This window comes from Protopterus annectens, chromosome 8.part0 (assembly GCF_019279795.1).
Source record: "Protopterus annectens isolate FY-2018-M chromosome 8.part0, PAN1.0, whole genome shotgun sequence".
Taxonomy (NCBI): Eukaryota; Metazoa; Chordata; order Ceratodontiformes; family Protopteridae; genus Protopterus; species Protopterus annectens.
Genome location: NC_056741.1, coordinates 1,324,375,718 through 1,324,395,155, shown reverse-complemented (window position 1 = coordinate 1,324,395,155; position 19,438 = coordinate 1,324,375,718). Strand labels below are relative to the sequence as shown.

The 19,438-nt window shown below is 40.6% G+C and overlaps 1 protein-coding gene across 4 annotated transcripts in view; it reads left to right on the top strand.

Annotated features, from left to right (window-relative positions):
* Positions 1–19,438, top strand: part of NLRX1 (NLR family member X1) — a 498,840-nt gene that overhangs the window by 167,009 nt on the left and 312,393 nt on the right. For all 4 annotated transcript variants that reach the window (XM_044080859.1, XM_044080860.1, XM_044080861.1 and 1 more), the window contains one exon: positions 19,424–19,438. This exon is cut by the window's right edge and continues 599 nt beyond it. In XM_044080859.1, the coding sequence (XP_043936794.1) occupies positions 19,424–19,438 (15 nt within the window). The remainder of the gene's footprint in view (positions 1–19,423) is intronic.

Genomic DNA, 19,438 nt, shown 5'->3' with positions numbered 1-19,438 from the left:
GTTGCATCTTGATGAAATGAGCCTGCATTGACCATGACATTTTGACCGTTCTTTATCATGACCAAATGATACTGGCCATTTAAAATTTTAAGCATTAGTTTAGGATTGCTGGATCATAGTGGTTGACAGAGCTACAATACATGTGGTGAAAACTGACCAGTAAGTTGGGTGTATCCATAAAAAGATATGGACTATCTGAAAATGCAGACATGGGTCAGGGAATTGAGAACCAGTGCACATAACCTATACATATAAAAGTGAATTAGTAGTGATATACCAGAAGAGTTGTCATTTTATATCACAAGGTGGACAGGCTACACAGTAGACCTACCTAATTCTGAATGGCCTAGTCTTTCAAAATTTGTGAAATAACTAGATGGATTTTAGAGATTTGACAGAAATGATGAAGGAACATTGAGGATGCAAGTATGAGGAAATACCTAAGGCAACAGACCTCACCAAGAGGATCAAAGGGCTCAAACAGATGCCATATGCTGCCCGGTTAAAGAAACTCCAGCTCTACTCAGAGGCATACTGCCTGCTCAGAGGCGATCTGTGCCCGACATATAAAGCCATGTCCAACCCGGAATTAATGGACATGCTGCACCTCAGAAAATCCAAATCCCATCGAGCTACGTGCTCGAGAGACTTGAACCTCAGCACTGAAATAAATAGGACATGCTGGAGGGACAGATTCATAACCCAGAGGCTCCCTTCACTCTGGAATAAAATCCCAGTCCAGGTTAGGCAGAGTCCCTCATTGACTCTCTTCAAGAGGAATCTTGATGAGTGGATGGGAGAGTGTAGGTTTACCCCGGGTATCACTTCTGTGTCACTGTTAGACTAACCTCGAAAAAGGGCATAGCAAAATTCATTTAAAATGGGTGGCGAAAGCCAAACAAACTCTGGCTAGGCTTATAAATGCCCTAGGGCAGATAGCCTAGTATGAACCTATGAACTCTACTCAGAAATGGGAAGATTGTTTTTTTACCGTATATTGATCTTCTAAACAACATGGATAACTTAAAATGTAAGCAATATTTTACAATTTATTACAACCTAAAATGTCCTGAGTAGCACTGCCGTACTGATGTGAGTTTGTTGCAGCCAGGATCCTGTTCTCACCATATTGTCTTTGCCCCATTATGTGGTATAGTAGGGATATTTTTGTTATGTGATCTCTTAATTACTGTTTTTTGTCTCTAAAAGAAACTAACGTTTAATATGTTTTTTTTTCTGTGAGTCTTTGATTTTTAGTAGCAACAAATTCGTAGACAGAACATTTTGATAGTTTAGAATGTGAATGTTCTACATGAAAGAGTTGCTAGACTAGTTGCTTTTGGCACACCTTCAGCTCAGGTAAGATGTCGAGTGACTTGATGCTTAGTAATTTTTTTCTTTGATTGACATCTCACATTTAGGCTAATTTGGTAATGATCCCAGGAAAGCTTTACCTGGTTTCACATTCCTAAATAGCTTTTATCACTCCTTTTTGGAGCTGGAATCAGTGGTCTAATTGTTTTTTAGGATGTCAATATTTTAAATGCTACTTCTCTTCTGCATTGTTCATTTGATTTTACAGATGCTGTAACAAATAGAGAGAAATAATGAAATGTTTTACATACAACTTGGTAATATGCACACACTCCACAGAACCATGTAGAGACAGGAAAAGGGGGAATACACTTGCATTTTAATGTGTTCTGTCACTATTAGATTGGATTAAATGAAATACAAAGCACTTTGTGATGAGAACAGCTTTACATTTCATGGACAATGTCCATTAAGATTGCATAGTGTAAGAGACGGAAAGCATGATCTAATGAGAAGAGATGTTGGAGGATTAGTGGAGGGGTTTAACTTATGGACAATTAACAGGCAAATAATGGAGGGGATTAATTCATGGACAATAGACAGGCAAAGAAAAGTGGGAAGTGATTAATATATTGAAAAGCAGTGAATAGCGTGCCCTACCTTAGTCTTAAACTGTTGAGTCATTCAGCTATGGCTGGAAAAAGAAAACAATGTGAAAAACAACTGCATAAGAGTTAGATGCACAGTTGAAAGACTTAATGTATGTAGGAGCTCCCACTTTTGTTTAGTTGTGCAAAATCTTTCTTTGGAGAAATTTATTAACTATTTCCTCAGAAAGTTCTAAATATTATTTAGGGAATATTTAAAATCATTATTAGAAAGCATAAGTTACCCCTTCATGGAAATATTCTATTACTAAGCAGTCATAAAGCAAATTAGACTGTAGTAATTGTTTTGTAGATCTGTATCTCTTGTAAGTATGGGTAGTAAAATCTTTGACATTTTCATTGATAGAATTAAAATTTTATTTCATTCCTACTGCACAAAACCCACATAAAGTTTAAAGAGACAGGCACAAGACAATGTTTAAAAGCTTTGACCATATTGGATTGTGTTGTATATAAACATAAAAAAATAACATTGGTTAGCTTAGATATTTAAAAAAGTGTTTTTGACTCTTTAAACTGAGCTTATTTATTCAAATTTAAGGGTGTCAGCATTGGCTGCAAGTAATGATTTGATGTTGTTAGTCTTCTTTCCATTCATCACTGATGGGTTCAGTTCCGAGCCCTCGTAACCAAGTCGGCCTAATACCAAGCTCACGCCAGCCAAAAAAACTCGCGAGCTAAGCTTACCCGTAGTGCCCTTCTCCCTGTTACCTCAGATATTGTTTGCTGCTTAGCCGTAAAGCCACGTTCAAGCCAAGCTCTCAGCTTAGTGGAAAACTTTTGATATCTTTTCAAGATATTTTGTCTATATCTCTTTTCTTGTTGGTAATCTTGATATCTCTTTAACTTTTAAGCTGTTATAGACCTTTTTACCCTCCTGTTTCTACATTTTTGGTAATTTTTAAGTACCATTGTTGGTACGGCCTTTTCTTCTACCCTTGTGGTATTTCTTAAATACCATCATTGGTATTTTTTCTTCTTCCTTTTTCGGCTAACTTGTGTTTTGATATATAGATATATATATATATATATATATATATATATATATATATATATATATATATATATATATATATATCTATGGATTCCATACATTTGGTCGAATTACACTTAGTCGAAAATGATACCAGGCATTGCACTTCACTGAAAGCTCACTTGGTCAAAGTTCATTTGGTCGAAAATGGAATATAGCCCCTGCCCCACTGCAGTGCAATCCTGGAGTGAGAATATTAAATATGGGGGGTAGCTCTAATGTATTCACTATTATAAGAAGGTATATCCATTAGAAATGCATTGATATATATATGTTTAGTAAAAACTATTGGCATAATGTGGGGGGCTACACTCCCCCTTATTTATTATTCTCACTCCAGGGTTGCACTGCAGTGGGGCAGGGGCTATATTCCATTTTCGACCAAATGAGCTTTCAGTCAAGTGAGCTTTCAGTGAAGTGAAATGCCTGGAATCATTTTAGACTGTGTAATTCGACCAAATATATATATATATATATATATATATATATATATATATATATATATATATATATATATATATATATTTAGACATAGATATAGTAGATCTATAGACATATTAGACATATAGATATAGTAGAACAGAACTCTTTGACTTAGTTTCTATCTGGTTTGTTGTGTGTATTTTGTTCATAATGTCTGATAAAAAGGGCATGTTGGGGTTTAAACATTGTACTTCATGTAAGGGTAAACTGCCTGACAGTGATTCCTACGATGACTGTGTTTACTGTTTGGGGGTGCCCTATCTTTCAGTGCATCCCCCTTATGTGATTTGTCAAAGTTTTAGTCCGCGCACCTTGAATGAGTGCAAAAACAAACTGATTCTGAAGGGCCTTTTTTTTATGTTGCCCTTTTCAGAGGTCCTTTCTGTGATGGAGGTTTCACCCCCTCCAACCAAGGATAAGAAAAGGTCTCACTCTGTTCCCTATTCACCATTGGGTAACCAGGGCAAACTGGTAAAATCTAAGGTACCTAAATTGTCTTTGGAGCATAAGTCTGCCTCATCTGCACCAATCTCTTCTGTTCAGACGACTGTTCCTATATTGGCACCGACTTTGGCTCCAGTACTGTCTACGGCACCGACTACTGACTGTCCATAGATTACTACAACTTCAGCACTGAGTGCCGATTCAGCACAGTGCACGCCTTCGATGCCTATCTCTGCGATTACGCTTGCTACTGAACCTTTCATGTCAGCTCCGAGTACCCCTTCGGCACAGAGCCCTTTCACAGTTCCGATAATGACAAAATTGATGCCACTTCTTCCGGTCTCCAAACTTGAGACATCAGTGCTGGTAGATTCCACACCACGGACCCGATACTCAGGCAAGTATACAGTCTCTTCCTCGAATGACCTGACTCCACGTCAGGAGCATCCACTAGATCCACCAGGAGCCTTTCTGAGTTTGACGTGGTGCGTCTTGTGGATCAATTGTTGACAGCCATGAGATTACCCATTCCATCTAGGACCTATCCACCTGCAGGACTTGGGTTGGCTTCTCCATGAACTCCATCCTACTCTCCTCATTTTTGGAACCCCCCTCCCCATCTCTGTATCTGTAGCAGACCTCATTGGGACTCTGGGAGTGTCCTTTTGGCCTTTGGTCCCCTCTGAACCAGGCCTTCCTCAACCCCGTGATTGGGCTGTGGGCTCTTCGGCTCATGGTACGGTTACGAGTGTGTCTGTGGTTCCGTCCACGGTGCCGGGAGTTCTGTCTGCACTGATCCTGCTTGAGGCTCCACCCTTGGGAGTGGGTTCAACAGAGGGTGTGTGACCCTGGTTCCAAGGTTGTCCTCTGTTCCGGCAGACCTGCTTTCTGAGCTATGGAGAGGGCACTTGCTTCTGGAAGCATTCCACTGACATCGGAACCCCAGACTTTTTTTCCCCTGAGCTATAGCTGACACAAGCCACCTCCCCGGGACACCAGGCAGGAAAGTTGCAGGAGACCCCATTACAGGGCACCCCCTTTTCCGAGTCCTACTCAGAAGCCCCCACTGAGGAGCCCCCACAGAAGAGATTATGCAAGAGGAAGCATGTAGACTCTCCTGAAGAGTCTCTGACAGAGGATACGGATTTCGATGATGGTGAAGGGTCCCCACGGTCACATCCTGATGTCTCCTTTGGAGACATCCTTGAAATGTTGAAACGGAAGGGGGATTGAAAGCCCACTAACCCTTCTTCCAAGCAGTTTGTGTTTCTGCAGGCTTTCCGTGCCCAGCCATCTACTTTTTGGGTGACCCCACTTGCAGATGAGCTGGTACAACTCTGGGTGCAGTGCTCCTGGAAGAACCCTGATTCTGTTGAGTCGATTCCTCGGAGACCTGACAAGATACTACCCCCCCCCCCCCCCGAGGAAAACCCACATTGGTCAAGAGGTTTACCAGTCCATGCTATGGTGGCGGCGGCCACAAAAAAGGACCTTGCCAAAGACAGTCATACTGTTCATCCACCCAACAGAGAGTCCCGGGCTGTGGACAGATTAGGGAAGTGAGTTTTTGCATCGGCGACTTTTGCCGTACGGCCTCTGATTTACTTGGCACATTTTACAAGACTCCAAAAAGACTTGTTTTCCTTACCCTTTGGAACGCTCGCAGGACAGGTGTCTGACGAGGCAAGGGACAAAGTTGCCTCGCAGCTCGCAACCCTGGAATCTATCTCCAATTCGTCCATGAGGTTACTCTCACATGCAGCCGAAGGGGCAGCTAGAGCGTGGGTTCAGGCATATGAGACGCCATGTCTGGATGTGCTTCTGTGACTTTGCGGACCCTTTCAAGTCTTCCTTCCTGAATGCTCCAGTCGAAGCATCTTCCCTTTTTGGCCCCAAGGTGAAAGACACCCTGGCCAGGTGTGAGCAGGACGGTAAGACCCTGTCTGCCCTAGGTCTACATTTTTCCAATCCTCAACATTTCTTTTCCAGGAACCAGAGGAGCAGAAAAATGTGGCACAAAAAAATCTCAAGTTGCTTTCCGTGCCACACAAAGTGATGATACCCCCAGGGGCAGAGGGGGTGACATTTCTGGAAGATGCCCCTACCGAGGCAGAGGGGGACCATGTAATCAAGGACCCAGGGATTCTTTCTCTGGGCAGCCATACCTGCGCTCCTGAAGAGCGGCCTGATTGGTTTCCTCTGGAAGCAGTCTGCGGACATTTCTCTCTGCACCACGCTGCCTGGCATTCAATAACTTTCGACCGTTGGGAGCAGAAGATCATAACCAGAGGCTACACCATTCCCCTCATCACTTATCCAAAACTTCCCACAAAACTTCCCGATGTTCCACCCAGTCAAAGGGAAGAAGCAGCTGCAGAAATAAGCTGTATCAAAAAAGAGTCGTCCAAATAGTCCCACCAGACCAATGTGGATCTGGATTCTACTCAAGATTCTTTTTGGTGCCAAAAAAGACAGGGAACTGGAGACCAATTCTGGATCTCAGCAATTTGAATAAGTCTGTTGCCCAAACGAAATGGTCACGGTTCAGTCCATTCTCCGTTTTCTAAGGGAAGGCGATTGGATGTACTCGATAGAGGTCCGGGAAGTGTATTACATTAAAATGGACAAGCGCTTAAGGAGTCTACTTTGCCTCTGGCTAGGAGTCAGCCACTACCAATTTCGTGCCCTGCCGTTTGACTCTCTACAGCCCCCAGAGTGTTCACAAAGTGCATAGCAGTGGTTACAGCTCACTTGAGATTGCAAGGACTCCAGGTGTTTCCCTATTTGGATGATTGGCTCCTTACCCCCCCCCCCCCAAGCATCTTCTGGTAACAGCCCTGTAGTATACCCTTTGCCTGGCAAGACATTTGGAGATAATGATAAACTGAGAGAAATCTAGCCTTGCTCCAGCTCAGAACATAGAATTCATTGGAGCAGTCTTCGACACCCTTCTTGTCTGGTGTCTCTCCCAGCTCACAGACTTCAGAGATTAAGGCTGCAGATCCAGGTGATACTCTGTCAAAACAAAGCCTCAGCAAGGGAGGTTCTTCAGGTTTTAGGATCCATGGCAGCCTCCATACCAGAAGTGCCTCTTGCAAAACTGCATATGTGAATACTTCAGTGGCTTCTGCTATCTCACTGGTTTCCAAATTACCACCTTCTATGCTTTCAAATTCAGATAACCAGTTGTTGCAAGCAAGACCTTCTTTGGTGGATGAGGCCAGACACAGAACTTTGGAGCCTTCCATCCCCCCCAACCCAAGGCCATTGTGACCATAGATGCTTCCCTGATGGGGTGGGGAGGGCCATTTCCAGGGAAAGACAGTCAAAGGCACATGGTCCACTTTGGAGGCCAACCAGCATATCAGCGTTCTAGAACTGAGAGCGGTGTTGTTAGCATTGCAAGCATTCCAATCTGTTCTTCCTTCTGGAATGATCGAAATTCAGTCAGACAACATGTCAGTAGTCTGGGATATCAACAAGCAAGGAGGAACCAAGTCCTATCCCCTGTGTCGAGAGGCCATGAGAATTTGGCAATGGGTGATAGCTTCCAACCACTTTCTGACAGCAACACATAACCCTGGGAATTCCAACGTGATTGCAGAGAAGATGAGCAGATGTATTCTCCTACCTCACGAGTGGTCCCTCAATCCCAACGTAGTGGCGAAAAATTTCAGCCGTTGGGGCCAGCCTTGCTGTGACCTATTCGCCTCCCCATCAAGTAACAAATGCGGCAGCTATTTTGCCTTATTTCCCCCATAGGGGGAGTCCCCGAAGGACGCTCTGATTCACGATTGGCCCATAGGACTGCTATATGCCTATTCCCCAATTCATAAAGAAAGCTACTCAGTTGAAATGCAAAGTGATCCTCATAGCCCCCTTTTGGCCTCAAAAAGTTTGGTTCCCCTTCCTTCAGCATCTTCTGTTATATTAACCGTGGATTCTGGACCCTCTTCCAGACCTGATTTCTCACCCCCAAGGGTTGAGTCACCCAAACCTATCCAGTCTCAAGCTGACAGCTTGGTTTCTCCACTTCCGTTAATCACCAGGCAGGATAACCTTATCCTGGCCTCTCTCAAACCATCCACCAGAAGACTATGTCTAGACAAGTGGAAGAGGTTCTTTTTTTGGTCTAAGAAAAGGAGGCTAGACCCATACTTGGCTCCAGTTACAGCAGTTTTACAATATCTGTCAAAAGTCTTTGAAGCTGGAGCTGCAGCTTGTACCATACAAGTACATCTAGCAGCTATCCTAACTTTCATGATGGTTGGATAATTCTCCCCTCATCTCGCTTCGGTTATGCAAAGCCTTTCTTAAAGGGATCTCTCACAGGCCTCCAATCAGAAAACCTATAGAGCCATGGTACCTCACGTTAGTTCTTCAGTCCTTAAATCGAACCCCTTTTAAACGTGCAGTGAAGTGTGTCCTCAAATTTTTATCTTGGAAGTCCCTTTTCCTTTTAGCTATTACATCAGTGAGACGAATCTCAGAGCTTCAGACATTATGTATTAAAAGACTCTATTTAATCTTCTACAAGGACAGAGTAGCTCTGGACAAACCCTTCTTTTCGCCCCAAAGTTATTTCAGATTTTTCCATCAATCAGACCATTGATTTGCCAGTATTCTTCCCAAATTTTACTAATAAAGAGGAATACTGTCTACATTATTTGGATGTACACAGACAACTGAGGTTTTATTTAGACAGAACCAAAACAGTACGTAAAACTGACCAACTTTTGATTTCCTTCTCTGGACCTAGAATGGGCAATTCTGGCTCCAAGGTCACTTTATCAAAATGACTAAGGGACACTGTATATGTTACATTTATTAATTTGTACAAAAACCTATACCAGAGAGTGTTAAAGCCCACTTTACCAGATCTATGGCTACATCTGTAGCCTTCCATTTGAGAGCCTCTATGGATGATATTTGCGCAGCAGCCACATAGGCTAACCCCCACACTTTTATTAACCATTACAAATTGGATGTGGTCTCCAGAGGGAGAGCTGCAGTGGTGCTCAGGAACATTCTTCCATAAGGACCGCCCAAGGAACACAAGGTAGCTGGGGATTCTGTCTCATCAGTGGTGAATGGAAAGAAGATTAACAACATCAGATAAAGAAGTTATGTCTTACCATAACGTTCCATCTGTGTTATTGATCTTCTTCCATCACGTCCCACCCTCCTTCCCCCTCCAAAGACTCCTGGGGGATACTTTGGGTCCAAGTGGTGAGTTATGGCATTTGCGCAGAAATGGCCTCTACTTTACTGTTACAAGATGGGCAAACTCGATCTGCGGACCAGGGAGAAGGGCACTATGGGTAAGCTTAGCTCGAGAGTTTTTTTGCCTGGCGCGAGCTTGGTATTATGCCAACTCTGTTGCAAGGGCTCTCAACCGAACCCATCAGTGATGAATGAAAGAAAATCAACAACACAGATGGAATGGTGTGGTAAGACATAACTTCTTTTCCACTGTTGATGTAACACCTTGACCCCATGTGCAAAAACGGGGAGTTGCAGATAGAGGGATATTTTAAATACTTATAATGAGACCTTAAAATATATTTTAGTCCTTAAAATTATGGTGAGTGATAATTTTTTATCAAGTGAAATAGTAGTTACAAGAGGTACGAAACAAGGGACCCCATATCAACTTTTTATATTAGTAATAGTCATCATCATCAGCATCATCCAACAACATGTTCCCATTTTCTGCATGGGGTCAGGATGTCGCCTGAATGATCACCATCTCTCTCCAGTCAATGCCACACTCCTGCTTTCTTTGAAACTCATGCCTGACTAGATCTTCTCTCGCACAGTCCATCCACCTCTTTGCTGGGTGCCCTAGTTTCCTCTTACCTTCTTCCTGTCTGTCCCAAACCTTCTTCACCAGAATGTGTTCTGCTTTTCTGCACATGTGCTCAGACCACGGTAATCTGTTCTCTCTGATATTTTCTGCAATTGAAGCTACTTTGGCTTCTGCTGTTATGCCCTCATTTCTTCATCTATCCCACAGTGTGCATCCCACCATCTGTCTCAAGCACTTCATTTCCATCACCTCTAGCTTCCTCATCTGCTCTGTTTTACTGCCCAGATTTCTGTACTTTACAGTAGTACTGGTTGCACCGTTGTTTTGTATACCTTACTTTTCAGCTTCGGCATTCCTCTGTCATACACTACACCTGACGCACTATGCCATTTGGCTGCAGCCCTTCTGATTTTAGCTTTGACTTCTTCATTGAGACTTCTTCTCTTCAGCCACCCCTCCTAGATACTTGAAGCCATTAAAGTGTTCCACTGTCTTCCCTTCTGTTTCAATTATAACTTCTTCTTCAGATTTCTCCAGTTTGCTGCCCATTACTACTAATGTATCTGTACTTGGTTTCATTCCATGTGCCTTCGGTTTTACATTTCATTCCCATATCCTTTGTTGATGTGGCATTACAGGCAGACTCTGAGCAATGATTTCAGCAAAGTTGCTGTATGCAGACTATCTGCCCAGTCCTACGTGTCTGCCAATGTAATCCATCACCAATATGAGCAGCAGCAGTGGACTCAGAGCCGAACCCTGATGCATGCCCACTCCCACTGGGAAACCCCCGTGTGAGACGGAACACTGTTCGTACTTGAGTCATTGGATCTTTGTACATAATCTGCATTAATTCTACCAATGTTTCTGGGACTTCGAACCACCACAGGACTGCTTGTATTAGCAATAGAACCTCTAGTAAATCACATTAGACAGAATCACAGTATTAAAGGCTGTAAGTTTGGAAGAAGAATGAAATCAGAGTATTCATTATTTGCAGATGATTTACTGTTGTCATTACACATATACATCACTTTAGTCAAGCAGTAATTTTCTACTAGAATGTATTGATCTGGCACTAATACCTCAAAGTCCCATTCCCTCATTTCTAAATGTCTGTGTCAGTTTTTTGCATGTTTGCATTACTAAAATTTTATCAATTTGTAAGCATTTGTACTTATTCAAAAATAATCTATTCTGTATTTTCTATCTCATTGTTTGACTTGGTGTTTGTTTGCTACTTAGTCCTGTTGCTGTTTGTGTACCTGGGTTATGGCTGAAAGCATCAGTTGTGATCAGTCTACTTCTCCAGTCAACAAGCTTTGGTAAATAAATAACTAAATAAAATGAAATAAATAAAATATACTACAAGAGTTTCGCTGCATTGCAAATTTAAAATTCAGTACATATAAAACTAATACCTTTTTGCTAGATTGGAAACTAATGCTAGGCATACAAACTAAATAGAGTTGTAATAGGAATTTTAAAGAATTAAAATATTTAGGTATCGTCATAAAAAAATTACCTATCATTAAAGCAGATTTTTGAGAATATTAAGTTCACATATATAATTTCACAGTGGACTAAAATACATATTTTCATTTAAGTCAGATGGTTTCCTATCAAACTGGTTTTACTATCCAAATTATTATTTTTCTAAATGATATATGTGCCTTCATCAAACACTTGCTTAAGTAACGTTAATAAAAGGTTGTTATTCTTTTCTTTGGTTGCCTCTGTGGACGAGGGCAAGGAGGTCCACACAGGCTATCTGGAACTCGCCAAGGCCTTCGGCACCATCCCCCACTCTGGAATCCTAGATAAACTTACTAAGCTGGGCATAAATCCCTACGTCACTCGATGGGTTGCCAACTGGCTTACTGACCGAACCCAGACTGCAAAAGTAGCCAACTCCAAATCCAGCTCTGGACAAGTGACAAGTGGAGTACCTCAGGGTTCATTCCTGGGACCACTCTTGTTTGGCATCTACTTCTCTGAAGTACAGGCCAACATTAAGGGACTCTGGCTAACAAAGTTTGCAGATGACTGCAAACTGGGAGCCATTATTGAATCCCCAAATGATGTGGATATTCTACAAAAGGGCCTTACAGAAACAGATGCCTGGTGCCAGAGCCATGGACTCAAGCTTAATACCAAGAAATGTATAGTCATCCCCTTTGGAAAAAAACATGTACCCATGAACTACCACATAGGTGGCAGGACACTAAACATCGAAAGTGTGATGAGAGACTTAGGGACACAAGTGGACAGTGGTCTCACTTTCGATAACCACATCGCCACAACAGTCAGGAAATCCTTCTATGTGGCACACCTCATCACTAAGGGCTTTTCATCCAGAAAAAAGGAGGTCATTGTCCCACTGTACTCATCCCTCATTAGACCCATTATAGAGTATAATGCCCCATTTGGTATGTACCTCACAAGACATCTGCAACAGCTGGAAAGGCCACAGAAATACCTCACTAAAAGAATCACAGGCCTAAAGCAGATGCCATATGCTGACCGTCTAAAAAACTCCAGCTATACTCTGTGGCATATCGTCTACGCAGAGGCGATCTCTGCTTAACATACAAGGCCATGTCAAACCCTGAGCTGTTGGGCATGCTCCACTTAAAGAAATCCCAATCCCTCAGAGCCACACACTCCAGGGATCTAAACCTTATCATCACATTGAACAAAACATGCTGGAGGGATATGTTCCTGACCCAGAGACTCCCCATTCTCTGGAATACTGCCCTTACATGTCAAGCAGAGAACCTCATTGGCCCTCTTCAAAAGGAACCTTGATAATTGGATGGGAGATGGGAAATTCACCCCGGGGATCATGTCAGTCACCCTGCTAGACAGAGGCCCAAAGAAGTAAATATTGTGGGAAAAAATTTCCAGGGAATTGTTATGGCTAGGCTTGCATAGGCCTTAGGGCCGATAGCCTAGTACCAGCCTATGAACCTATGAAGAAGTCTGTTAAAAATAACATATAATGCTTTAAGTAAAGGGTGTTTAGGACTTCTTAATATTGAAACATATTTTGTCATTTTAATTTATTGGCTAGATTCTACATGTGATGATGGTTGAAAATATATTCATTTAATCCTAAGTAAATATTTTAAATGGCACACCTCTGTGGAAAGTCAAATTAATCATTAAATTATCTTTGTACAGTGAGAACTTAAGTAAATATTTTAATATTTTAATTAACATCTTTCAAAAAAGTATTACCCTGAAATTATTTTTCTTTTATCAGTGGCACTCTTGCTTCATACGGTTAATGATTAAAAAATGGAAGCAGGACTTTTATTTCATTTGATTAAACATCTTTACTAATTTAAGATCAGTTTTTAATGTTAATAGCTCAAACAAGCTTCATTTATCTGCTTTCTGTAAAATCCTCTCCAACGTCAAGATTGCTATTTCTAATCCATGTTGAAATTTATTATGAATTCCTGTTTTTCTGACTTGAATCCATACAGAAACGAATTGTATTACAATTTCTTGCTGTAACAATTACTTTATTTTGCAAAACATTTACATGGAAATTCATCTGCAAAACATTTTTCATTCCTAATAAAAATACTATAGGTTCTAAATGTAATTGCAACAATAATTGTAGAACATAAAAAAAAAATGCTTAAAACTGATTGGGAACTTATTTTTTCCATGTGAGGTATTACATGAGTTTTGGCAAGGTGTTTACACTAATGTGGGGTCTTCTGGCTTTGGCTAGGAATATTGCAAGTAAGAATTTGAGAGAGTCTTTACCTTTTCCTTTCTTGGAATTTTTATAATATTTTTTGTCATTTATAAAGAAGAAATACCCCATATGCACGTTAATAATAAAAAGATTGCTAAAAATGACATAATTTAACTGTTGACATAATTTTGGATAGTTTAGGTAGTTTGTTTTCCTTTTAATTCTTCAGCATGTCCTCATAATAAAGGTCACATTACATAAAAATAAAGTTAAGTGATGAGCAACTGATATATAATTTTATTTTTCATTTAGTACATCTTTAAACATTTTCATTTTTAGTGTATTATCTTTGTACATAGTTAATATTTAGTGTTTTTATAGTTTCCCTCTTTAGTTTGCACTATCCGTCATTATTATAACAGAGTAATGGAATTGAGATTAGTGTTAGATTTGTCTTATATTAATAGATCTATTATCAATGCAGTGTGCATTAACATTTAATTTGTATGTTAAAATATTTTTAAAAATTAAACAATATATAGCTTTTTGAGCACAGATATTCTAGCATAGACTCCCTGTCAAGATTTTGAGTGAATAATATTTACTGATATATAGGGGCTAATTTCATTTTTAGAAGTGGTGCAGATGGCGTCAAGGCTGGCCTTAGCTGAAATGGCGCCCTAGGCGAAGTACTGCTCTGGTGCCCCTTAAGCCCCACCCACACCATACTTAAAGAATACCCCTAGAGCCACACCCACAGATGGGTCACTCCCACAAAAGCCACTCCAATTCATTCAATTTTTATAATGCATGAAAAATCAGTCATACTGTAACAGATAATTTTCTTGGGTGGCGAAAGCCTGGGTACTTTTTTGGCTAGGCTTGTATAGGCCCTAGGGACGATAGCCTAGTACCTACCTATGAACTTATATGAATCATATTAATATTCACAAAATTCCAGATAGCTGGGCTGGCAGTGTCACTGTTGCCACCCTTCATTTTAGCTGCTGAGACTGTGTCTTGCTGAAGTGAAAGTGCTATAAACATCTAAACTGAAACTTTTTTCAAAAACTTAATTATCAAATCTTTATATGAGGAAGGGGATGAGACTGACTGCAAAACTCCATCAATACACAGGTAAATACCTTCATTTTGCCTACTGAAAATTTTGCTTTATCTGTTTAACTGCAAAATTAAGAAGAGTATCAAAAGCAACAGATAGACAATATTTGCGTGACTAGCTGTTTGTATTGATAACTGTTAGTCACTGATGCATGAGCATAGCTGACAACTTCCACACCTACATAGGTTCTTCTTCAACTTCACTTTGAATTCAGTGTATCACAGTCCTAGATTATCTGCAGTAACTGCAGTGTAAATAAACTGTTTCATTTGCGAGCACACACGCACACTAATTCCAGTGAAATGCTAGTAATAACTTTTAGTTCTACAACCCTCTTCTGATTTATGTTAGAACTATTACCAGCCAGATCAAGCCTGCCAAATTTCTGTTACTCTCTCACTCTTAAGAAAAAGTAAACCAAATAAAATATGGAAATTGATGATAATGTAAAGCTGAGCAGAGTGGCTCCGTCAGTGACAGATGTCAACAACTAGTTGTCTCACAGCAGTGAGCACCCTTACATCAGTCAATCAATAAATAGCCATGAGCTTTCAGGATTAATAAACATCTTTTAAATAAAAGAAGCTGGGTTATACAGTTAGAGAAAATAAGTGTACAGACATTGTACAGTTTTGTTCAGAGGAAATATAAAATAAAATATTTAAAAAAATAGATGGTTTCTGGAAAAGTATTATCTGACCTGCTAAATACTTCTTAACTAAAATCTGTCTAAAAGAGTTATTAGATCCTGCTTACCACTATCTAAAAAGTATAGACTAATGGGTTAAGCACAACAGGACAAACTCACTCTTTCAAAGAATCCTAAAGTCCGTGGAACAAGCAAGCAAGCAAGGATCTGAGACTCCAAAAAGACTGTCACAAAACGGTTCCTGTAAAAAGAATCTTCACAGCAGAAGGTTCATGCCACTTGGCCTCTGATGGGGTGTCTCAGAAAAAGTCATCACTAGAACATATGCATCAGCAACCAAGCTGAATCCTCCTCCTATTTAATTTTCTTGGTGCTGCCACTCAGAATTCAAACTGCTGACAATAAACTGCACCTGAGTGATCAGGGCCAGCCTTAGCTGAAATGGCACCCTAGGTGAAGTATTACTCCGGTGCCCCTTAAGCCCCACCCACACAATAATCATGTAAACCGGTGTAAGCCACACTCACAGGTAGGTCACTCCCAAAGAAAGCCACTCTAGTCATTTCCTTCAATTATTTAAATGCATAGGAAGAAAAGATACACTGTAATGTAGTTAAACTGCAAGTGAAGGACGTGGAATTTTCCTTTAATAAACCTGCTTTATCTGTTGCTCCTTCACACATATTTTACTATAAAAGTCATGTTCTCAGAAAATAGAAGCTTAAGTTAATTTAAACTGTTTAATTTACAAAGTACATGTAGGCTGTATGCACATATTTCCCCTCGTCCAGACCCTTGGTGACTATCTCAAAGAAGTCCACCAGGTTTAAAAGGCATGATTTCCCTTTGAGAAATCCAAACTGAGTAAGGTCAAGTGTTTGGAGATTACCTACATTTTTTTAAGGTCCATGATGATTCGCTCCATGGCCTCGCAGATAAGTCTAGTCAGGCTAATAGTTCTATAGTTCCTGAGGTTAGTGGAAGCACCACCTTTGTGCAAGGAAATACCGGTGGTTGTTTTCCATTCAGCTGGTACGAAGCCAATGCTTGGACTACGACTGAAAAGAGTACCCAATGGTGTTGCTAATTCATGTTGGAGCTCATGTAGGATGCAGCCCGGGATGTTATCAGGTCCCATAGATGCTGTGTTTTTGGCCTTATAGAGGGCATTTACTACCTGTTCTTTAGAGATACAAGGTAGAGGACAGGTGGAACGGATGTCACGGGGTACATGTGGCGGGGACAGGGGAATGAAGTTTTCACAGAACCTGTCAGCTAAAAGGTTAGCTGTGTTCACACACTCAGTATATGTGGTATCATCAACTGCCAGTTTTGTACAAATCTGGGCCTTTCCTTTTAGGGTACGGATGTAACTATATAGAATGCCTTTTGGTTGTGCTTTGTTGAGGAAGCTACTTTGGACACGCAGTTTGCTTTGGGAAGACTTCACAGGAAGTCTCATTTGCTTGTTTAAGCTGAGGAGGGAGTGTTTCCAGTTTAGGAGGGCTTGCTCCCTCTTATTCTTAGCAGGAGGCAAAGAAATATTCATCAGTTTATTTGTTACCTGCAGCTGTTTCCCTGGTAGACAAGCTGCTGCAGGGACCCTTTTCAGTCATGATCGCAAGCATTTCATACACAAGATGCAGATAAAGTAGTGCAAAAAGTATAACAGTATAAGAAATACACACACAATTGGAAACATTTTGCAATTAAGTATACAATAGTGTTTCTTAAAAATATACAGAAAAGGGGGAGCTTGGGTTTCATCAGCCCAATGATCATGCAATAATAATCAGTTATAGTATTACATAAATCAACTTGTAGTTGAAAAAAAGATGTTAAGCAAAATCCTTTAATCATGACACTTATTGTTAAAGAGTGTTTAGCAAGACTTGCATAAAAAAAAGAAAAAAAAAGAGTTTGGCAATGTGACATGCCATTGGCAGAATGAGAACATTAAACTGCACTGCTTATAGCATCAACAGCTGCACAGAGTTGATTATTTACTGTAATTACAATTCTTCCACTTCACAACTACTCAAAACAGCAGAAATGTTATCCTCTTCTGTAACTTTTGGTGAAAACTTAGAACAAAGTAACTGCATAGTGCATAAGCTAAAAATTAACTTGTTTCTGTCTGCCTCTAAACCTTCTGTACATTACTTTCAATAATGAGGAAAAGAATCCTTCCATAAAACACTGCCGCATGTCTTTACAGACCAGCAATACATTTTCAGTATGTAATTCAGCTAATTCAGCCTACATTTGCTTGCAACTTCAGCTTCCCAATAAGTGCCACTTCTTGGGTGTAATAAAAACTGAAAATGGAAATTTATATCATTAACCTTAAAAATGCATCACTAGTTAAACATCACTATATTTAAGAAGTTTCTGTCTACGTTACTACTTTTATTCCTGTCATGGTATGATGTTCTAAACAGTAGCGTGGTACTGATGTTCTAAACAAAGTACTAAAGTCATACTAGAGTACTCAGCATCTCGCAATCAGTAATGAAAACTAAACTTTATATTGAACTCTGCAAAATTTGCATCTGAATCCTCTATCTGATACCCACCACTGTACTTTTTTACCACCTAATAAACTATGTGCTACAAGACTCAACATGAAGACAGTGCAAAAGTGACAATTTTTTCTGATTCTGGCAACATGAAGCAACAAATTTGTCCAGGTGACCATTTCTTACTAGCAAACTACCCAGTATCATAATCCGACAACCAGTACTACACAGGCAATCACCCAAAGTGAGAAGTCTGACAAACTTTGCACTCCGCACATATGAAAGACAAAATTGTTTAATACACTACAAAAATACCCATGTCTAAACGCCAGACACCAGATCTACAAACATACGCTGCTACACCCTAGCAAGCAAGGCCCAAGCCGCATGGCTGGATTGGTTATGCAGTAAAATGGGGGAGGAGAGACCTATCCCAGCAGTGGCTAAATTCCCAGCACCTCCCTCAGGCCGCCCGCCTGCCCCGTATAGCCCGCAAAAGAAAGCGCAGTTTGACTAGCGCACAGCTCAATAGGTCACCATTTCTGTGGTTTATATTGCCTGCCAGGCCCTGCAAAAAATGTTGGCAAATCATCTGCTTTAATTCCTTCTGGCCCCACAGACTGACCCTGCAACAACTCCACCCTAACTCCTTCCGATAACACCAAAAAACACTTACTAAGCAGAGGGGAGGGGGAGGGAACAGAGCCTTTCTAAACCAAACGTCCAAATGAGTCGTGATGCACGCATGTTCATGTTTCTCCTTACAGCAGACTCTCGTTGTAACGTGGAGTAAAGTTTTTTTTTTTTTAAAGCATCCCCGCCAACCTGCAGCTATAAGTGGGAGGGTGCCCACCCCCGCAGCTATAAGTGGGAGGGTGCCCACCCCCTCCCCCATGGTTCCGACTTCCGGTTACACTTAAGCAGGGTGCCGAGAAGAGTGCAAACGTTGTTAATTCAAATAAATACATACATAAAAAATATGTACATAAATTAAAACGGCGCCCTTTAAAAGGCTGGTCTGTATGGCGCCCTAGGTGGTCGCCTAGTTCGCCTATGCCTAAGGCCGGCCATGGACGGCGTGCTATTTAATGCAGGCTTTTTGCTTAGTCCCATTTCATCTCAGGTGATCCATTGATTTTATTCATGTAATACATTTTTAAGTTTCTGTAACTTTGACAAATGCAGAAAAAGATTGTATTTTCTACCTAGTCTATCCATCTCCTTACCTATGGACAGGGCACAGATTCTATTTGATTGGCAGCTTATTTTTGTTGTTGCACCTGTTGCCTTGTCTGTCATTTGCAGTTTTGAAATTATTTTTGATGCTTAACATCTCCTTAGGAATGCTGTTCTACTCTGTTTCCCTTTCTGTGAACCCTTTTCCTTGAGTGCTTCAATCTTTTATTTTCAGATTTTATTGTCTTATTTATATATCACTTTTTTGTATGAATACACGTAAAATCCCCTAAGGCATTTAAACATTTCTGACATTCTCTTTGTGCATCAGATTAGTTGCCCTCCCCCTCATTGTGCTAATACATTCAAAAACAGGTACATTTTTATTGCTGCTAATATCAAGCAGTCTAGAACAGATCATAAGTAAGGTGTTCTATAAAACCACTTAATAATTTGCAATTAATCAGAGATTTCATTTATTCTTGTCTTTCAGATCCAGTAGAAAAAC